The following is a 20,278-nucleotide window of genomic DNA, read 5'->3' on the forward strand; positions in this document are numbered from 1 at the left end:
TGAGCAGCCGGAGCGTGTTAAGGGTTTTCCCCTAAGTTCATAACTAATGGTCTTCGCAACGGAAGTGAATCAATCAATCAGAACTAACTTTAGCTGGACAATAACTTTATCCTAGAGCTGTTGTAAAGCCTAAACAGTCTGTTATGGTAATTTCCTATTATCTCTGTAAAGCTGCTTTGAAACAATCCACATTGTTAAAAGCTCTATATAAATAAAGGTGACTTGACTTGACTTGAATTTACACATAGTTTGTCTTAAAGCATATTAAAAACACCACATAGACATATAAACCACATTAAAAACTGGATTAACCACAGGGGGACTTAAAGAGAGTGTGCAGTTATATACTCTTTGCATTAAGTCTTTTCCTTTAACTTGCACCTCAAAAGGTGTGTGTTTGCTTTGCTGTGTTTTGAGGATATGGGTTTGTAACAACATGAGGGTGAGTACACACATACATTAGTACTGTTGCTCTAAACACACTATCAGTACTCACCATACAGCAGATCAAACACACAAACACTCTCTGAGTGTGTGATTTCCACAGTAACACACACACACACACACACACACACACACACACACACACTGCAGTGTGGGACTGGACTCCTCTAACATACTTTACACTGACTAATTCTACAGAAAATGGCATCTCATGAACACACAGATCTGAGGGGAGGAACACAAGGAAAATAAAGGAATGCAAAAGACTGAAAAAAGAACGGAAAAATCCTCAGAACATACCCAGCACCTGGACCACTGAATATACAAACATACAGGAGAAAAAAAGGAGAAATAAAATACGAGAGCTGTCAAATAAAGATCACTTTATACAGATAAAATAGATAAAAACTGGCGCTCTGCAGTCCGTGCTCAAACTACACTGCCCATGGCATGAACATACCATAAACTGCTTCTATATAATAATCATCATCAAATACAATAGTTATTTAATTAACTACAGTGCATTAACTGGATTTAGCTTGAAAGAAAGTGTCAGCATTTGTTACTGGGAGAGTATGTGTACCAGACCATATCTGAATATGACATCTAGGAGTGGGCAGAGTCTTAAAGATGAGGATGCCTCCATACGCCTCTATTTAAAGTCTAATGAAGTAAATGAGATCAACAATAGAGATGTTTTACCCGATGCTGGGAACCTCGTCCTCCGAAACCACATCGGACAGGATGAAATGATGCTTCGCTATAAGGGAACGATTGATGACTGACTCCCGAACCTGAGACAGAGTGACAAACAGAGAATTTGAGAGGGAATTTGATTTTAAGGGCCCTTTGCAGACCAATCCATACATACAGCATTTATCCTATACACAACTCGCATTACTGTCCACTGTCCTTTCATGTTTAAAACATCAAGACAAAACAGAAGAAAAAAAAAGATATTTAGGGTCGGTGCGATTTTTTTACTTAATAGTTTTATTCATCAAGGATGCATTATATTGATCAAAAGTGACAGTGAAGACATACATAAAGATTTATTTTTAAATAAATGCTATTCTTTTGAATTTCATACAAGAAACTTGAAAGAACAATTTGTTTCCACAAAAATATGAAGCAGCTCAACTGTTTTCAACACTGATAATAATAAGAAATGTTTCTTGAGCATCAAATCAGCATATTCAAATAGAAAACAGTCATTTGAAATTGTAATAATATTTAAAAAAAATACTGTTTTGCTCTATTTTTGATCAAATAAATGCAGCCAAGGTGAGCTTAAGAGACTTCATTCAAAAATATTTGTAAAAATCTTCCCGACCCCAAACTTTGGAACGCTAGTCCAAGTAAGAAAGAAAGCAAAATAACTCATCACTCACTTTTTGCAGATATTTGGCCACGAGAGCTCGATGTGAATCAATGTGCTCTTTTGTATCAATGATCTCGCCATCCTTTAGTCTCTTCTCATAATCCTGAAACAAAATAATGACACAATTCCACCCATTTGTTCTAACGTTCAATTAACATATAAACTAATTACATGCTTCCTAAAAGATAAGACTGTTATTACATTGCACTGCAGGTGCTGGAAACCTACATTAACTGTACATTTCAGTCACAGACTTGCCATGACATCTTGCACAGACATCTACTCGACACTAGGTGGCACTACAATAAACTATAATAATTGACCATTTAAAAAAAAATGTTTTCTATTTAATCTTTAAATGCAACTTTCGACTCCTACCTGGACGGTCTTCCCATTTTTATGTATCTTTTTCAAACACTATCTCTTTGAAGCCCTTGGCCATTCATCCAGTCTGGACAATCTTAGGACACCCACCACTTCATAGACAGTTCTGTTGTAACAATGTTGGACACAGGCCGTTTTCACCGAGCGGCAACCTTCCGGTCTATCTCTTGAATCCAACATGGAAGTGACTTAAACTGCAATTCAGCGACTGGCCACTAGAGACAGGCTCCAAAAGAGAGTCAATCCCATAAACCCCCATGTTAATATGGCCAATTTTACTGCAGAAAAAAACATGTTTACAGCCTGGTATAGAAAGTGGTTTTAGTCTATATAGCTAATTTTGCCCTTCATGAAAACTGTGAGGGGGGTGAATTTTTTTAAATCTCACCCGTTTAATTTATATTAAGCCTTAAAGTTCTGCATAATTAAGGTTGTGGCCACTTGAGTGACAGGTGGATTGCCGCTGCTGTCACTACTAGCCGTTTGTCTGCTGTCTGTTAGCGTCACGTCACCTCAGCTAATCCCGCCTTTTTGCCCATTTTCTGTTTTCCGGGAGTGACGCGCTGCCAAGATGGCGACGGCCGGCTCCGCCCACTTCAGAAACCTATACGTCACGGACAGTACGGACATATATTTTTCACAGTCTATGGTTTTCACAGAGGTTAAGTGATCTCACCTGGAACACATTTTGGGATATCTCGCGCTCCATGGAGGGGACGCATTTAAAGTGCCGGAACTCCGCCACCTCCTGACTCCGCAGCCTCAGGAGACGGAAGCGACGGGAACGCTGCAGCTCCTCATCGCTCACGAAATTAAACTCCTCCTGAAGCTGCTCCAGACGAAAGTATTCGGGAACCGCCATATCTCCACCACTCACCACCTACAGAGAGAGAGACCAAGAATAATAAGATTCATATTGGTATTTTCTACAGTGGTGTTGAGTACTCAAATATTTTTTGACTAAACTGCATATTTCTCCATCAATGGCAACGGACCGGTGCTGGTTTCTGTCTTTTTTCAAATTAGAATGGCTAATAGGCACAGTCTTGTGACTCACAATGATTAAAGGTGCATTCAAGATTTCTGGGAAATGTACCGAGAGTAGTTGCATGATGGAGGTGTTGTTGGGGTCGTTAGGGTCGAGGCGAGACTCAGCCGCCCACTTCCCCAATTTCTTCCTGTCATTCAGACTAGATGCCCCGATACAGGCTATAGCGTCCATCTGCCCAATACCACTGAAGAGAGAGAAAACAGTCCATCTTATGCAGCACAACTCTGAAAACAACAAGCTAATGCAGGGCTGGGTCTCTGACCTGTACATGCCCCCTGTAGGCTGACTGGACGGGGGAGCAAGGGGGACGTCATCTTCCCCTACAGCCCATGACACGCAGCAGGAGAGCTTCCCTGACGTCAGCAGGGTATGTGTGCTGGTGCCGTCAGCCTCGAAAGAGAACGGGACACCTACCACAAATGAGATATAAAACAACAGCCTTTGCTTTGGGGGGAATGACTATGACGCACAGAAATTTGTTTAGGCAGGTTTTAAGAGTGTTTTTTTACACGGCTCTGTGGAATACTTGATTCTGATTGGTCAATCGCGCCATCCAGCGGTGTGTTATTCCTAGATAACAACCACTGAAAACAGAAACACAGGCTCATCCGGGTTACTGAAGTCAGCAGCGCTATACTCTTGTTTTTTTTTTTCGTGGAAGTTTTGCATTTGGTGAGCTAATAAAATATTAAAAATATTTTGTGTACAGTTATTTAATTATCCCATCCACGCTCTCTCTTGTTTCATACAAACGCAGCTGCTGCCATTTTGTGACTATTGTTTTGTACACTGTTGGATTATAAGAAAACAGCTATGATTTTAAAACAGTTTAATCTGAAATCAATATCTCTTATCTCCATAATTATTTATGTGCGAAATGTTGTGTAATAAGTGGTGTGACTGTATACTGTATCTCTTAAATGTCTGTCTAGTTTGAGCATGCCGCGCTAGCAACGGCTCTCTCCGCGGAAGCTTTGCGTTTAAAGACATAATAAAATATATCAACTCTGTTTCGCGTCGGGGTCTTCATCACCCTGTCGGGGGTTTATTCGGAGATAACAACCGGCTGGATGTACATTATCCCTGACTTACCACTGCCAACACCCTCATGGTTAAAGGTGACTCTCTGGTTGCTGCTGAACTCCATCTCCTCAGATGGTGCACTGCCGGTCAGGACAGAAGATTCTGGAACCGGCACACACACCTCCACCAGCAGGGTGAAAGATGAGCCGACACCCTCAAACACCTGCGAGACAACATCCAGAATGTCTGAAACGCATACACACAAACGGCAATGGAATTGTGCATATACACTCGACCCAACCGTACCTGCAGTTTGATGCTCTCTGGCCAGTTCACAATCTTTAGGTTGAAGATCTGACCAAAGTGGACTCTGAAATCCATGTTGAGGGCTCGACTGTCCGTTCTGGAAACTTCTTTATCGTTGTACAGGACCTTGATGAAGAGAGCACGTTTGGACACATCCTCTCTACGAGCAAACTCGGCACTAGACAAGGCACAAACAAAAACTAGTTTACTTTTTCTGGAGAAACTCTGAGTCTTTACCCAGGCAAAAGTGACTGAAACAATGCAAGGGTTGATGGGGGTTTTCAGGGAGTTGTTAAGGTGTCCAGAGTGGTCTTAAAGTTGTAATGGTGTTATTGAAGTTTGACTTTCTAAAGGCCCAGACACATCAAACCAACATCAAAGAACTAGCAGCAACAAATCGGACTGTGTTGTCACCTCGTGTCGTTGCCTTAAAGGGGTCATCGGATGCCCATTTCCACAAGTTGGTATGATTCTTTAGGGTCTTCGTGTAAAGTTTGTAATATACTTTGGTTAAAATTCCTCAATGGTTGTGTAAAACAACACCCTTTTTACCTCCTCAAAAACAGCTCTGTTCACAGCGACCCGTTTCGGTGCATGATAATGAGCAACTGCTTTACTACAACTGTTTTACTAGTGTCAACAGTGTAGAATACACTGCAAACAAGGCTGAAAGATGCTCAACAATGACCCAACACTGGCCAACCGTTGGCTTTGTGTGTCACAGCCTTGAGGTAGGCCTATTCTACATGTTTTAGCAGTAGCACGGGTGTTGAGGGTGGAGGCTTGGACATCCTGGGAAGTTGCGAAGGCGTTGCTGGAATATTGCAGGTAGTTGCCAGGGCTTTGCTGTGTGGTTGTTGAGGTGTTTTAGGTGGGGTTTTTTGTTTATGTCCACAAGCTTCATTCATTTACATATACAGGACAAACAGTATACGACAAGTTATACCTGGAAGTTTAATACTAAAGACAGTTTATGTCAGGGGTGCCCAATCCTGTTCATGGAGATTCAGCTCCAACACACCTGTCTGTAATCATCAAGTGCTCCAGAAGATCTTAATTAGCTGCTTCAGGTGTGTTTGATCAGGATTGGAGCTGAACTTTACAGGAAGGTAGATCTCCAGGAATAGGATTGGGCATCCCTGGTTTAAGGGGTTTGTTCAAATCACTAACCTCAAATAAGAGCAAAAGTAAGGGGATGTTTACGCGACACCGTTTTCTACTAAAAACGTAAAATTTGTATGCGTTTTGGCCGTTAATTTACACGACAACTGCGTTTTGGTTGCCTGAAAACGCAATCTTTTGAAAACGGGTTTTCAACCGTTTTTAAAAACGGTAAACAACGAAAACACTAATCTCTGAAGACGATGACGTCATGCGTATTACGTGTTCAGTCTATAGTGTTTCATCGCCATCTAATGGCCTGGCAGCAGAATACAGCGTGTTTAGTCGTTTTCAAAGGAAAAGGAAAAAAACTCAAAGGAAAAACTTCTCAGTTTTAAGCATATCGTTGCCGTGTAAACGTCCCCTAAGTGTTGCTTACCTTGGATAACACCGTTAGGGGCCATTCACACAAAACGTAGGTCAGTGATGCAAAACATTTTATTTTATTTTCTGAAGTTGAACTCATTTTAACTTGACCGCCACGTCTTTAGAATGCCGCGTCATGCAAAGGTCAAACACATCCATCTAACATGTGTTTACATTGAAAAACAATGGAAAAGTAGAGCAGTGACATGGAAAAACACATTCTGTGTAAACGGCCCTCATTTATTCATCTTTTTAAAGACACTCAATACCCTGAAGGTCTTAGGGAAGTGTATCAGTGTGTGTGTGTGTGTGTGTGTGTTCATTCACCGAGGACACTGCTCATTGGGGGTGACGGGCCCGGAGACGGTAAGTTCTGGAATCAGAACCGGTTCTCCAGGTTTCCTGCGGATCCTGGCAGCCTTCTCCCGCACTTGCTCTTCCAGGGAGCCCATGTCTGGTTTCTCGGGAGGATCCGGCTTCTCTGGCTCCTCTCCCAACTCCTCCTCACTTTCCTCATCCTCCTCTTCTTCCTCCTGCTGTCTTTTCTTTTTCTGCTTTTTCTTTAAGACTTTCTGAGAGAATCAGAAGCATGTTGTGAACATCTCATGTCAAATCTGGTTTCATGATTTGCAGGAACAAAGAGACAAAATCATTGATTTTAAATGAAAGTTATTGAGTTACAAGGCGACTATCAATGAGAATGCAAGCGATTGCACTGCATGTGTAGTGATACCTGTTTTCTCTTCCAGGATTTCCATTGCTCATGTTGTTTTCTGTATTCACTCATCTTCTTCTGATAATCTTCCTCTGTCTCCGCCTGCAGCTCTTCCACTTCCGCCACAATGTCATTCTCATACTCCTGCTCGTCCTGCTCTCTCTCCACCTTCTCCCTGCAGAGGTAAAGCCACATTACACAAAGCACAAAACATATGACACGACATATGATGACATACCTCCTGACGAAGAGTTTGAAAGGCGTGTTGGTGAATCTCTGGAAGTCTCTGAGAGCTTTGAGCTCCTTCCACACTCTGATGATGCTTTTGAGGAGAGCTCTGTCCTTTTCCTGCTCAACATCACGCAACTGACGAGTGTGTCTGAATATACAGGAGAATACAGAGGACAGATTTAAATGTGACAGAATGACTATCATAAATATAATACTGAAGGTAGAGGTGATTGGAAGTTTCTTCAGGGTTCGTACAGATACTGTAAAATTAAATTCCAGGACTTTCGAGGACTTTTCAAGCACTACTTTTTTGGTTTTGAAGGACTACAATCAGAGATCGCACTTATCAAACAATATCTTTAGTATTTTTTAAACTCAAATTACAGATATAAGATATCCAAAATACAACTTACAACGTATTTAATAATATATATATATTAAATACAAAGTTTATAATTGCTATTATTGTTCAATAAAGAATATTTTATATTATAATGTTGGCGTACTGTTTATCAGACGGGCTGCAGTGTTAATTTTGTGTGAAAAGATTGCATTTGTTCTTTTTCAAATACTCATATATTAGTATATTGTGTAAGGGTTAATGCCCTTCGAGGTGTCCATTGTCAGGTATTAATGGACGACGGTGAGGCGTGAACCGTCCGACGCGCAGCGGAGGTATTTTTTTGTCAGGTATTGCCTCCGCCGAAGTCCATTAATACCTGACAATGGACACCTCGAAGGGCATTAACCCGCTTATACCATGGTCACTTGCCAAATAACACATTTTTAAAACATTAGTTTATATTTTAATTAGTTTTACAATCGAAATCTAAAGTTTTTACAAACAATAACTTGGTTTCCCTGGTTACACCTGACGGTTTATTTAGCAACCGGAGATATTTATAGTCCGTATAGATACTTTGACTGCCTGTTGCTATGGTTACTCACAGCTGATGTAGCCAGCACATTTATTTATTAATTTCGAACGGTAAACAGTCTGGAAGGAACTGAAAGGAACAAGGAACAGCTGGCGCCGCGACCTGGATGCAGATGTGAAGAGGTCTGGCCACACATGGGGACAGTTAGAGAAGTTGGCCGAGGACCGGGACGACTGGAGAGCCCTTGTTCGTGGCCTATGCCCAAAGTTGGGCGGTAGGCGTAAGTAAGTAAGTAACGGTAAACAGTCAGTTTCACCAGAACTCCTTTACTAGGTGTCCTCTATCACTTTTTAATGGACACCCTGCAGCCAATCAGAATCGAGTATTCACCCAGACCATGGTATAAATTTAAATAAGTCAAGCACTTTTCAAGTACCTCTTCGCAAATATGGCTGTTTTCAAGGGTTTTCCATGTCAAAAAGTCAAATTCAAGCACCTTGTACGAACCCTGTTTCTTACCTCACTTCCTGTTTATACTCTGCCATCCTCTGCTGGGTCACCTGACTCAGAGCCTCTCCTCTGTGTAGCTCAAGCATATTATGGATCGTGTTCCTCAAGCCATTCAACTACACAAACACACACACAGACATTCAGAATGAGTTTTAAGAACAGGAGGCTTGGTTTTGACGCCCCTCTTCTGCGTTACCTTATCGGTCAGGAGTCGCGTGAGGCTCTTGTGCTGTCTGGTCAGGTGCTGATCGTACAGCTGGGCGAGACGGGCTGCCAGCACATGTTCACGGCTGAAGAGAGGATGATGGGAGAAGATGAGGCCCGACACATCTACATCCAGCTGGTAGTCTGACTGGGGATCGCCCATTCCAGATATGTAGAGGTTCACATGCTTCGACTTCAGAGCCTGAAACAGAGCCGACAACCGTGGAAACACCATATGTCATTAATTCAATATGAAGACGTATCATTCATTATCCATTATGCATTTCCACTAATAGTCTTAAAAGTAGATTTTTTGTTATTTTACAACAAAGGGTCAGTGAACAAAACTTTAAGGATATTAAGTTTGTCCCGTGGTTTAACTATGCTTCCTTCCAACCCTTGGGATTCTTATCCTGAGGTTATTAGAGATCCAGCTCTGGCTCGACAGCTTTTCGACATCTACAAATCACAACTTGTGCATGTGACCAGCTCAAGGTGCATCTCAATGATTCAACGTCTGCTTCTCTACAATCTTCCATACCAGAAGAACTTCTGCTACTCCCAAACACTGCACTGCTCAATCCTGGACGGACCTCAAAGACTCCCACAACTTCATCTTACATTTAAAGGGTAACTCTCGCCAAAATTGAACCTAGGCTCTTTTTGTTAATCTACCCGAGGCAAACTTTCGTTTAAAAGCATAATTAGAATGGAAACGCCACTTTTAAGATTGACTGTATTTTCGTTTTAGGTCAAAATGCCTTGTGAATGGGAGTGAATGGGGCACTACAGTGATAGCATCAAAATCGCTATTTTTAAAACACTAAGAAGGCTCGACACAACATGAAACTGTGTTTGAAGTATCACCAGGGGCTCTGCACATGAACTCCAGCATTGAGAATATTGTTTGTGTTCACAGAGTTTGCTAAAAAGAAAGGTTTTGTACGACTCACTTTATCAGTTAGTGTTTACGGTGGCAGGAATTTTGCATTCGATTCGATTACTTTTGACTGACAAAATTCCAGTTGTTGTGTCGAGCCTTCTTAGTATTTTAAAAATAGCGATTTTTATGCCATCATAGAAGTGCCCCATTCACTCCCATTCAAAAGGCATTTTGACCTAAAACGAAAATACGGTCAATCTTAAAAGTGGCGTTTCCATTCTAATTATGCTTTTACACGAAAGTTAGATTAACAATAGGTTCAATTTTGGCGACAGTTACCATTTAAAATCAATCTAATAACATAACTATTGACTACAATTATTCATCAGACTTATTGAACAAAACCTTACAGGTATCGTAATCGTCATCAAATATCAATACATAATGAATTAATAGCTCTGACAAAGAGCTACTATCAAAATTTACCACATACATAAAGTACACTCATGTAAAGCAATATATACTATATAGTAGGGGAGTAACGGTATATGTATTAGTCCTGAACCATGACAGTGAGAACGCCACAGTTTGGTGCATACAGTCAGATGATGAATAAAGTCAGTCACAGGCGATCCACACTACAATCCAGAAGCATGCGTTAAAGGGGTGGTTGATTATGATTTCACTTTTCTAACTTTAGTTAGTGTGTAATGTTGCTGTTTGAGCATAAACAACATCTGCAAAGTTACAACGCTCAAAGTTCAAAGCAAAGGGAGATATTTTCTTTTACAGAAATCGCTTTTTAAGGACTACAACAAACGGCTGGTAGAGACTACACCACATTCCTCCCGGGTTAGTGACATCACCAACCCTAGAATTTACATAAACCCCGCCCCCTGAGCACGATTTATAGATTATCAAGACAAAATATGCTAATCAATGACTAGAAGATAACTACACATAAGCTACATTAATTCATCAACTAACCATTCAGAAATGTCATGTTGCTTCTACATGTTGTCACTTCTTCTTGAGTCTCTCCATCATTGTCTGACTCCGGTTTGAACATAAAAGGCTAAAAGTTTTTTAAATTTTCAGTGCATGTCTGTGTGAGGTAAAAGCACACAAGCTCTTGAAGCTCCGCCCCCTGTGCCGGGAGCAGCAGCTCATTTGCATTTAAAGGAACATACACAAAACGGTGCGTTTTTGCTCACCCTCAAAAAGTGACAACTTTAACATGCTATATAAATATATCTGTGGGGTATTTTGAGCTAAAACTTCAAAGACGTATTTTACATCTTGTGAAAAGGGTATTATACCACCCTTTTAATGCAACACTGTTTGTTAACCGCCAAAACAGGAAGAAGAGCCGAAGAAGAAGAGTTGATCTACGCACCAACCCAAAGCAAGAGTTCAAATGGCACGCAAGAGCTTGCTAGTAGCCGATACACTGAGTTTAGATTAATCTTTGTGATGCGCTCCATTAACTTCACGGAAAGGAAATCTGAACGGCAGAAAGCAGCATCCTTATTGTTTTCTTTATTTTACAAAAGCACAATGTTTTGTTTTTATTGTGAGTGAGAATTAAAGGCACAATATGTAACTTTTTTGCTTTAAAAATAGCAAAAATCACTATATCTATGTTATATATTTTTTTTAGTTGTGTACTTACATTATCCCGACTGTTTCCAACAACTTTCAAACCAGGAGAAATTTGTAATTATATCCGCGTTGTCCCTGGTTTCCGCTCGTGCTGCCATAGCAACCAGAGCTATGAACCAGAGCCCTCTGATAGTAACCAAAGCGACAGACGTGGACAAATGTGTAGTTCGCAATGTCTATCTGCACGCTGTTGTTGTTTCGTTCAAACATTATGGACCATGGCAAGCAGACTTTGGATAAAAAAGGAGAACTAAAACGAGAATCAATATCAGCGCGGTGTTTTCGAGATGCCGAGAGCTCCCATAGACGGTATATAAATGAGAGCTCCACGTCCGAGACTTCGACCGCTCCTACATGTACTTTATTAAACAGGTGAGCACATTTACATAAAACTAATCAATGTTATATAGTTCAACAATGATAAAATGTTGGAATATGATCTGTATGTTATTCTAATGTTGATCTAGCTTACTGCTAGTCTCATACAGACAAACTAACACATACATTTCAACACATTCAAATGCAGTTTAGTGTGATAGTGTAATGTTAGACCAAGTGAAACAGTGCTGCATTACCTCACAAGTTTAATTTGTCTAATAAACTGACCTGTGAGTAGTAATTCTGCGTGTAGTTCGGTAGAATGAAATGTCCATATTCCTTTTAAAACTGTTATATCCGCGGGACTCGCGTCACGTGTGGAGCTGATAGCTGTCTCTTAGCAATCGCGAACTGCTTCATATCACAGTCATGATAAAAGCATTGATGTATTCAGTCATCCATAAACATTATTAGATCGGTCGGCTTGACGTTGACGACAAGATCCATAATTCTTAGCAAATGTTGCGTCATCAAACTACGCCTTTGTTATTGTAAGAGGTTAGTGACCCCTAGTGGCGAAAAAAAATCCATACTGTACGTTTAAGTTTCGAATGACGTCTTACTCTTATCTGTATGACCTTAAATGATGGCTTAAATGTTGCTGTTTTATTTTTCATTATTCTGTTTATTTTGCACTTTTATAACACAAAGAGATGCTTTTCAGTTTTGTAGATGATTGTGACCAAATATGAGTTTAGGGTCCAGTTCTCACTATTAACTAACTATTAACTACTATCTTCTGTGTACTGCTTATTAATAGTTAGTAAGGTAGTTGTTAAGTTTAGGTATTGGTTAGAATTAAGGGATGTAGAATATAATCATGCAGAATAAGACATTAATATGTGCTTTATATGTACTAATAAACAGTCAATATCCTAGTGAATGCATGCAAATTAGCAACTAGTTAATAGTGAGAATTAGTTTAATTAGTCATTTCATTCACCTGTGTCTTATCAACTTATTAGTTTCCTTTGTTTGGTCATGCTTATAAGCCTTCAGTTCTCCCTTAGTGTTTGTTGGTTCTCGTTAACGTTAGCGTGCGTGTTTTACTCCTGCGTTTTCCAGAATATTGTTATTTAAGTCTTTCTCCTAGTATTATTCCTCCCCTTCATGTGCTTCAATACCACGTACCGTGACAACTTTAGCATTTAGCAACTTTATCATAACATTAGAGTTGACATGTCAACATTCACTTGTTCTGAAAGAAAATGGAAAAACACAAAACTTTGAGTCAGGTCCTGTTTTGTAGCGTACCATGGAAAGTGCCTGTAATCGTTTTTCTTTCTTAGTAACAGGGTTGAATGGTTGATAGTCAACACTACTCCTCTACTGCCTGTACTGTGCATGAGGACTGAGTATACTGTGGCTTTCTAATTGGTTATCAGCCATGCACTCCTGATATCCACTTCATGATTCTCATTCTCACTCTTTTATGTTTTAATGGGTTGCATTACCAGAACACTTTGTGTCAATTAGCTCCACATGTCTGTGAGCACTTTAATATTCAGATGTCCTCATGGTGTGTTCTTCTGATTCATTTCAATTTGCATTTCAAGTATCTCGGTTTATTAAACACACATGGCTGAGTGGGTGTGTTATCACTCCGTTGTGTGTGTGTGTGTGTGTGTGTGTGTGTGTGTGTGTGTGTGTGTGTGTGTGTGTGTGTGTGTGAGAGAGTACATCCTAATATCCATTACATATCTCCTATTTTGAGTTCTGTAAGGCGTGACCGGCACATGTGACCTCACTGCCCCGTCTCACAGCAGAATCCGTGACATCACCACACATCTGGATCCCATCTCCGTTCTCACACCTCTCATCTTAACAAATATTATTGGTGGTTCATATTGCCTGGAAACAGGCTGCATGGAGGATTTGAAACCAAAAAGTGCTAGTAAACATTACAGGATTGTATTTTAGCATGATTTTTAAAAGTCGTAAAAGAGCATGAAATATATTTAGAGCTAAGCTAAGCTAGTAAAAAAAAATATTCACTTTAGAAATTTTCACAACTTGCCATGAGATTTTATTCCATGTTTTCCAGACCTAGTGACCTGGGGTCCCTGGAATTAATTATCTTCTAAAGTCAAAAAAAGAAAAAAAAGAAAAGGAAAATAGATTGTAAACAGGGTTTTGTGTTGATTCCAATAATTTTATGTGGGAAAGAAAACAGTGGATTCTTCATCTCAAGACAAGCATCAGAGGTCTGGTGCCTTGGGACCATAGACAACTGTCATCCAAAACCAGTGCATCGTACGAGTCATGTCTCCTTTGCCAAATCTAATAACTAGTTATTTTTTGAAAGCACTGATTGAAGCAGCCTGGGGTCTTGTATTAACGGGACACTGTCAAAAAAATGGGTTTGTAATATAAAGCATTATGTACATGCAGCCGGTTGTTATCACAAAATAAACCTAAACATGGTGATTAGAAAACCAACGCAAAGTGCTTATTACAGAGCAACTTAGTACACGCTTATTTGCCACATAAGTAAATAATTAAGACATGAAATATTGATTTGAGTTTAAATGTTTTATCAGCTCATTAAAACGCAAAGCTTCCGAGAAGAAAAACACAGAAAATCTAATGTGATTATAGTTCTCTTTAGCTGGATCTCTGACCTTTCTGTAGGCCGTCTGCAGCGCAGGGTCCAGCTCATCCTCCAGGTGGAAGAGAGGCGGTCTGGAGGAGGACTCTTTGATTGGGTCGGGCAGAGCCAGAATACGCCCATCGTCTCCAAACCACTTCCTTCCCTGCACAAACCACAAACACTCACATTAGGATAATAACATTTGTAAACATTTGTTTTTTACAGTATCATTTTCATTAGGAATGCACGATATACAGTGAGGAAAATAAGTATTTGAACACCCTGCTATTTTGCAAGTACTCCCACTTAGAAATCATGGAGGGGTCTGAAACTGTCATCGTAGGTGCATGTCCACTGTGAGAGACAATCTAAAAAAAAAAAATCCAGAAATCACAATGTATGATTTTTTAACTATTTATTTGTATGATACAGCTGCAAATAAGTATTTGAACACCTGAGAAAATCAATGTTAATATTTGGTACAGTAGCCTTTGTTTGCAATTACAGAGGTCAAACGTTTCCTGTAGTTTTTCACCAGGTTTGCACACACTGCAGGAGGGATTTTGGCCCACTCCTCCACACAGATCTTCTCTAGATCAGTCAGGTTTCTGGGCTGTCGCTGAGAAACACGGAGTTTGAGCTCCCTCCAAAGATTCTCTATTGGGTTTAGGTCTGGAGACTGGCTAGGCCACGCCAGAACCTTGATATGCTTCTTACAGAGCCACTCCTTGGTTATCCTGGCTGTGTGCTTCGGGTCATTGTCATGTTGGAAGACCCAGCCTCGACCCATCTTCAATGCTCTAACTGAGGGAAGGAGGTTGTTCCCCAAAATCTCGCAATACATGGCCCCGGTCATCCTCTCCTTAATACAGTGCAGTCGCCCTGTCCCATGTGCAGAAAAACACCCCCAAAGCATGATGCTACCACCCCCATGCTTCACAGTAGGGATGGTGTTCTTGGGATGGTACTCATCATTCTTCTTCCTCCAAACACGTTTAGTGGAATTATGACCAAAAAGTTCTATTTTGGTCTCATCTGACCACATGACTTTCTCCCATGACTCCTCTGGATCATCCAAATGGTCATTGGCAAACTTAAAACGGGCCTTGACATGTGCTGGTTTAAGCAGGGGAACCTTCCGTGCCATGCATGATTTCAAACCATGACGTCTTAGTGTATTACTAACAGTAACCTTGGAAACGGTGGTCCCAGCTCTTTTCAGGTCATTGACCAGCTCCTCCCGTGTAGTTCTGGGCTGATTTCTCACCTTTCTTAGGATCATTGAGACCCCACGAGGTGAGATCTTGCATGGAGCCCCAGTCCGAGGGAGATTGACAGTCATGTTTAGCTTCTTCCATTTTCTAATGATTGCTCCAACAGTGGACCTTTTCTCACCAAGCTGCTTGGCAATTTCCCCGTAGCCCTTTCCAGCCTTGTGGAGGTGTACAATTTTGTCTCTAGTGTCTTTGGACAGCTCTTTGGTCTTGGCCATGTTAGTAGTTGGATTCTTACTGATTGTATGGGGTGGACAGGTGTCTTTATGCAGCTAACGACCTCAAACAGGTGCATCTAATTTAGGATAATAAATGGAGTGGAGGTGGACATTTTAAAGGCAGACTAACAGGTCTTTGAGGGTCAGAATTCTAGCTGATAGACAGGTGTTCAAATACTTATTTGCAGCTGTATCATACAAATAAATAGTTAAAAAATCATATATTGTGACTTCTGGATTTTTTTTTTTAGATTATGTCTCTCACAGTGGACATGCACCTACGATGACAATTTCAGACCCCTCCATGATCTCCAAGTGGGAGAACTTGCAAAATAGCAGGGTGTTCAAATACTTATTTTCCTCACTATCGACCACCATATCGGTATCGGCCAATACATGTTCATTTTTAATGTTAACGTTAACGGCCCAATTAAGAAATTTGGCCAATATATATAAAGCTGATAAATAATGTATTATTTCCTCCAGCTGAGACACTTCAGATGCGCACTGTTCACCATAATGGTTTTGAATTGCTTGAAATATGATTGGAAAAGTTCAGTGCAACATGTGTCTGTCATATAGACTACATGAAATTATGAAAACATTTTTATAATTGTGTGCTTGGGACATGGATTTTAATGGTGAGACTTTTGTTTTTGTAATCAGATTTAGATTTGGATTTATCGGCTTATATATATATATATCGATTATCGGCTTTCAAATATAAAGAGTTATCGGTTATCGGTATCAGCCAAAATGTTCATATCGGCGCATCCCTAATTTTTATAGATGTTAGTATATGAAGTTTTGTGCTCTTGCCCGATCATGATTTCTTTTCATTACCTCGCCCTGCTTGAGTATTCGGTTTTCCAAAATGTTCTGATTTGTCAGGCAGACGTGTGGCCTCTCGCCCACATATAACCCCTCCTCCTCCAGGTAACGGGGACGCACGTTCTCGGCCAGCTTACTCGAGGCAGGAACTGTGGGACACAAGGTGTACCCATCATTCGACCTGCCAGAAGAGGGTTAAGATAAGGAGCGTTTCTGTTTGTGTACCTGTCCTCATGCTGGGAACAAACAGTGCCTCTCGCTCCCTCTGCAGTCGCCTACTGTAGTCCATATACTCCGCTCTCCTCACTTCCAGGAAGTCCTGTGCTGACTGGTCAATGATGAACAAATCCTCCTCCTCATCTCTGACCAGTGGAGCATCTTCATCCTAAACAGGGATTGAATTGCATTAAGGGTAGTTGAGATGAAATCTGCAAGTAATGAAACACGCTATATCTAATCTAAAACTTTTTTGTAGTTGTTGTAATTCTTTAAAATTGCAATAAATGCAATTTTTAAGGGCTAATATTAATTGAGACACTGTATCGAAAACTTAAAATATATTTGTATAATAAGTCATTGCCCAATGAACTGCAAAAAATGTATTAAAAAGGTGACTAGTCATATATTAAAATATGTTTAATGTATATACATTTTAACTAGAGCTGTCAATTACTATTTTTAATCATGATTAATCGCATACTTATCGTAAAAATGAAAACCTACAACGTGACGTGAGTCTCATCTCTGATGTAACAAGCTGGTTCTCTTTAACTTAGCGCTGTTTGGATCGATTGTTTGAATGATTTCGCTAATGTTCGATTTTCGTTAATGAAGCAATTTCACAGGCTTTAGTAATTTATTTGTGTTAAATTATTTTAACGCGTTAATTTTGAATTAGTCGCATGCGTTAACATTGACAGCCCTCATTTTTTACCCAATATTTTGGTTCACGGACCCTAAAATATGTCTGCTGATTGAATGGTCAACGTTTGGTCACTGATATAATTTACATGTGGAAATTACATTGTTGTTTGTTAGTGTCGATCTTAACATAAAGTACATATACCATAAACAGTCTCTGTTGTTTATTCTAATCAGAAACAAACACACAAACACAAGTCACCCTGGCTTCAGACTCTTCCTCTCCTTCACACTCCCTCTCTTCCTCCCCTTCTTCTTCATCCTCTCCGTCTTCTTCCCCTGATTCCCCCTCTCCTCCCTCCTCTGCTTCTCTTCTCCCGGGACGTCTTTTCTTACGTGGGTGTTGCTGTTGAGGCTCTGGGTCGAAGTTGAAGGTGAAGAAGTTGTACGCCTCTTCAGCGGTCGGCAAACCAGCTTCGGTCTGCTCAGAAACCAAACACACGCATCTATGTCAGGATTTGATGATTTCTAATGTATTTCTTAATTAATTCTGTTCACATACTTCACCTGATGTGGGAAATATCATATTTATTAATACACACATGCAACTATGCACAATGTAGAGTGTAATGAAATATTAAAAAGTCAGAATCTATCCTTTTATAATATGTAATATCTATTGCTTTCTTTACCTTACCAGCAGAAACAGGAGTCTCTTCTTACCCTTATGTCTTTGGTTGCACGTCTGGCCACATCACGAAACTTCAGCCTGGCAGTGAAGGAAGAGTCTTCATCAGCCCGTAGATCTGGATCCGTCTGGAGGAGGACACCATGACAGGATGAGAGCAGATCAGATTACATTTCAAACTTCTAAACGAGAGGTGGTGTGTTTTACTCTTAATTATAAAATGAACATATAAAATCATTTGTATTTACTACTGTTCAGAAGTTTTTTTTCAGAAGTCCCCCTGCAGTCAATCATTTAAAACTCATCTTTGATCACCAAATGGACATATTTAAGCATTTTTTCCTTGAAATTTTTTTCTTCATGCCTTAAAATATCTTGAATGTAACTCTACAGCCTTGCCTCATTTAGTATACGCAGTTCTATGAATATGCAAATGAGCCCCGCCTCCACTCACTCACTCAGCTCAGAGATCGTTGACGATCACACGTTGATCTGATTGGTTACAAGGTAGTTTGTGACGTCAGAAACACCAGCGATTTCAAAGCGTGTTTTTGAGACTGTCTTTGGTTCACTGCAGTTTTAAGAAGAAAATACTCAGCAATGGTGTTATGACTTATGAATGTACACATGGTTTGTCTTAAAGTATATTAAAAACACCACATAGACATATAAACTACATTAAAAACTTGACTTTCACCACAGGGGGACTTAATGTTTTTGAGAGAAGTCTCTTAAGCTCACCACCAAGACTGCATTTATTTGATTAAAAATATAGTAAAAACAGTAATATTGTGAAATATCACAACTTTAAATCACTGATTTCCATGAGAATATGTTGTAAAAATCTAATTATTCCTGTGATCAAAGCTGAATTTTCAGCATCATTACTCCAGTCTTCAGTGTCACATGATCCTTCAGAAATCACTCTAATATGATGATTTGATGCTCAAGAAACATTTATGATTATTATCAGTGTTGAAAACAGTTGTGCTGCTCAATATTTGTGTGGAAACAGTGTTTTTTCAGGATTCTTTGATGAATAGAAAGATAATAACAGCATTTACTTAAATAAAAATCTTTTGTAGCATTATCTTTACTGTCACTTTTGATCAATTTAATGGTCCTTGCTGAATAAAAGAAATCTACTTTGAACGGAAGTATATATTATAATACTTGGTTTATGGTGACAGAGAAACTAAATGAGACAAAGAATGCTTTTGTGACTGCCCTGTATATTTGGGTCACAAAAGTGTTTAAGTGTTTATATATATTTATACTACAGGGCCGTTGAATGCTTGAATCTGATTGGTTGACGAACGTTCTAAGGTGTGCATTATTTTCAGGGAAACGCACGGCTAAAGTAGTTCCAGGCAGGTCTTGACCGCATTACAGTTCCATATCACTTCGCGTAGTTAACTGTAATAACGGAAAATAGGATACAATTCATAACAAGAAAAAAACATGCAGCCGCTTCGCGTCGTGACCGCATTACCACCTCGGGTGTGCATTATTTTTCTAATAATTCAACGGCCTGTCGTCAATTATTCCTTACATATATTATTTTGTATTGATATATGTCTATTTCAATTTATTTACAGTTTATGTATGTTTTATTTAAACTACTATAATTATAATGAGTTTGCACTGGACAATTGCATTTTCTGAATTCGGATTGGCAGTTGGGAGTTGAGAGTTGCCATGACGACTGTGGCATCCTCAAACAAAACAGAGTACAGTGATTACTAAAGGCAGCCTAAGTCAAGTCAGCAACGGTAAACATCCATTTTCCACATACTGTCAGCCACTGCAGATAGAGATGGATACACTTCAGAGTCTTCAAGAAGAAATAGGTGATCGACTATGCACACTAACACGAGGAAAGCTCATATAACTCTGTCAATTCTTAAACATTTCCTCAGGGGACATTGGAAATTCAACACGCCTGTCTTTAGTAAATCTCCTCAGTAATCATCTATTAAGAAAAGAATTAGAAGAACTGGAGGATGGAGGCATGGCTGAGCTTCTCAGCATCAATGAGCAATTAAGTGATATGATGATGACTAATGTAAATGGGACTGAGCGGAGGACAGAGTTAAGACCACCTGAAAAAGAGATAAAGGTAGCTCAAAAACAATTTCGACAACTTGAAAGTATGACTGAGTCTGCCGTGTACTTAAGTCCTGCTGTCTCACAGAGTACAACAACACGACAAGAAACAACTGATCATACACTGGTGGAT

General features: G+C 39.8%; 1 protein-coding gene across 1 annotated transcript in view; it reads right to left on the reverse strand.

The window, feature by feature from the left end:
- Window positions 1–20,278, reverse strand: part of cc2d2a (coiled-coil and C2 domain containing 2A) — a 47,235-nt gene that overhangs the window by 13,628 nt on the left and 13,329 nt on the right. The window contains exons 9-26 of the mRNA XM_084099451.1: window positions 18,075–18,167; window positions 17,614–17,832; window positions 16,716–16,875; window positions 16,503–16,639; window positions 14,199–14,330; window positions 8,647–8,856; window positions 8,460–8,566; window positions 7,070–7,210; window positions 6,850–7,006; window positions 6,444–6,688; window positions 4,590–4,767; window positions 4,353–4,506; window positions 3,523–3,670; window positions 3,306–3,444; window positions 2,886–3,089; window positions 1,836–1,928; window positions 1,147–1,238; window positions 745–759 (exon numbers count right to left, since the gene is read on the reverse strand). Of these exons, the coding sequence (XP_083955577.1) occupies window positions 745–759; window positions 1,147–1,238; window positions 1,836–1,928; window positions 2,886–3,089; window positions 3,306–3,444; window positions 3,523–3,670; window positions 4,353–4,506; window positions 4,590–4,767; window positions 6,444–6,688; window positions 6,850–7,006; window positions 7,070–7,210; window positions 8,460–8,566; window positions 8,647–8,856; window positions 14,199–14,330; window positions 16,503–16,639; window positions 16,716–16,875; window positions 17,614–17,832; window positions 18,075–18,167 (2,624 nt within the window). The remainder of the gene's footprint in view (window positions 1–744; window positions 760–1,146; window positions 1,239–1,835; window positions 1,929–2,885; window positions 3,090–3,305; window positions 3,445–3,522; window positions 3,671–4,352; window positions 4,507–4,589; window positions 4,768–6,443; window positions 6,689–6,849; window positions 7,007–7,069; window positions 7,211–8,459; window positions 8,567–8,646; window positions 8,857–14,198; window positions 14,331–16,502; window positions 16,640–16,715; window positions 16,876–17,613; window positions 17,833–18,074; window positions 18,168–20,278) is intronic.

Source organism: Abramis brama (assembly GCF_963993115.1).
Source record: "Abramis brama genome assembly, chromosome: 22".
Lineage (NCBI taxonomy): Eukaryota > Metazoa > Chordata > Actinopteri > Cypriniformes > Leuciscidae > Abramis > Abramis brama.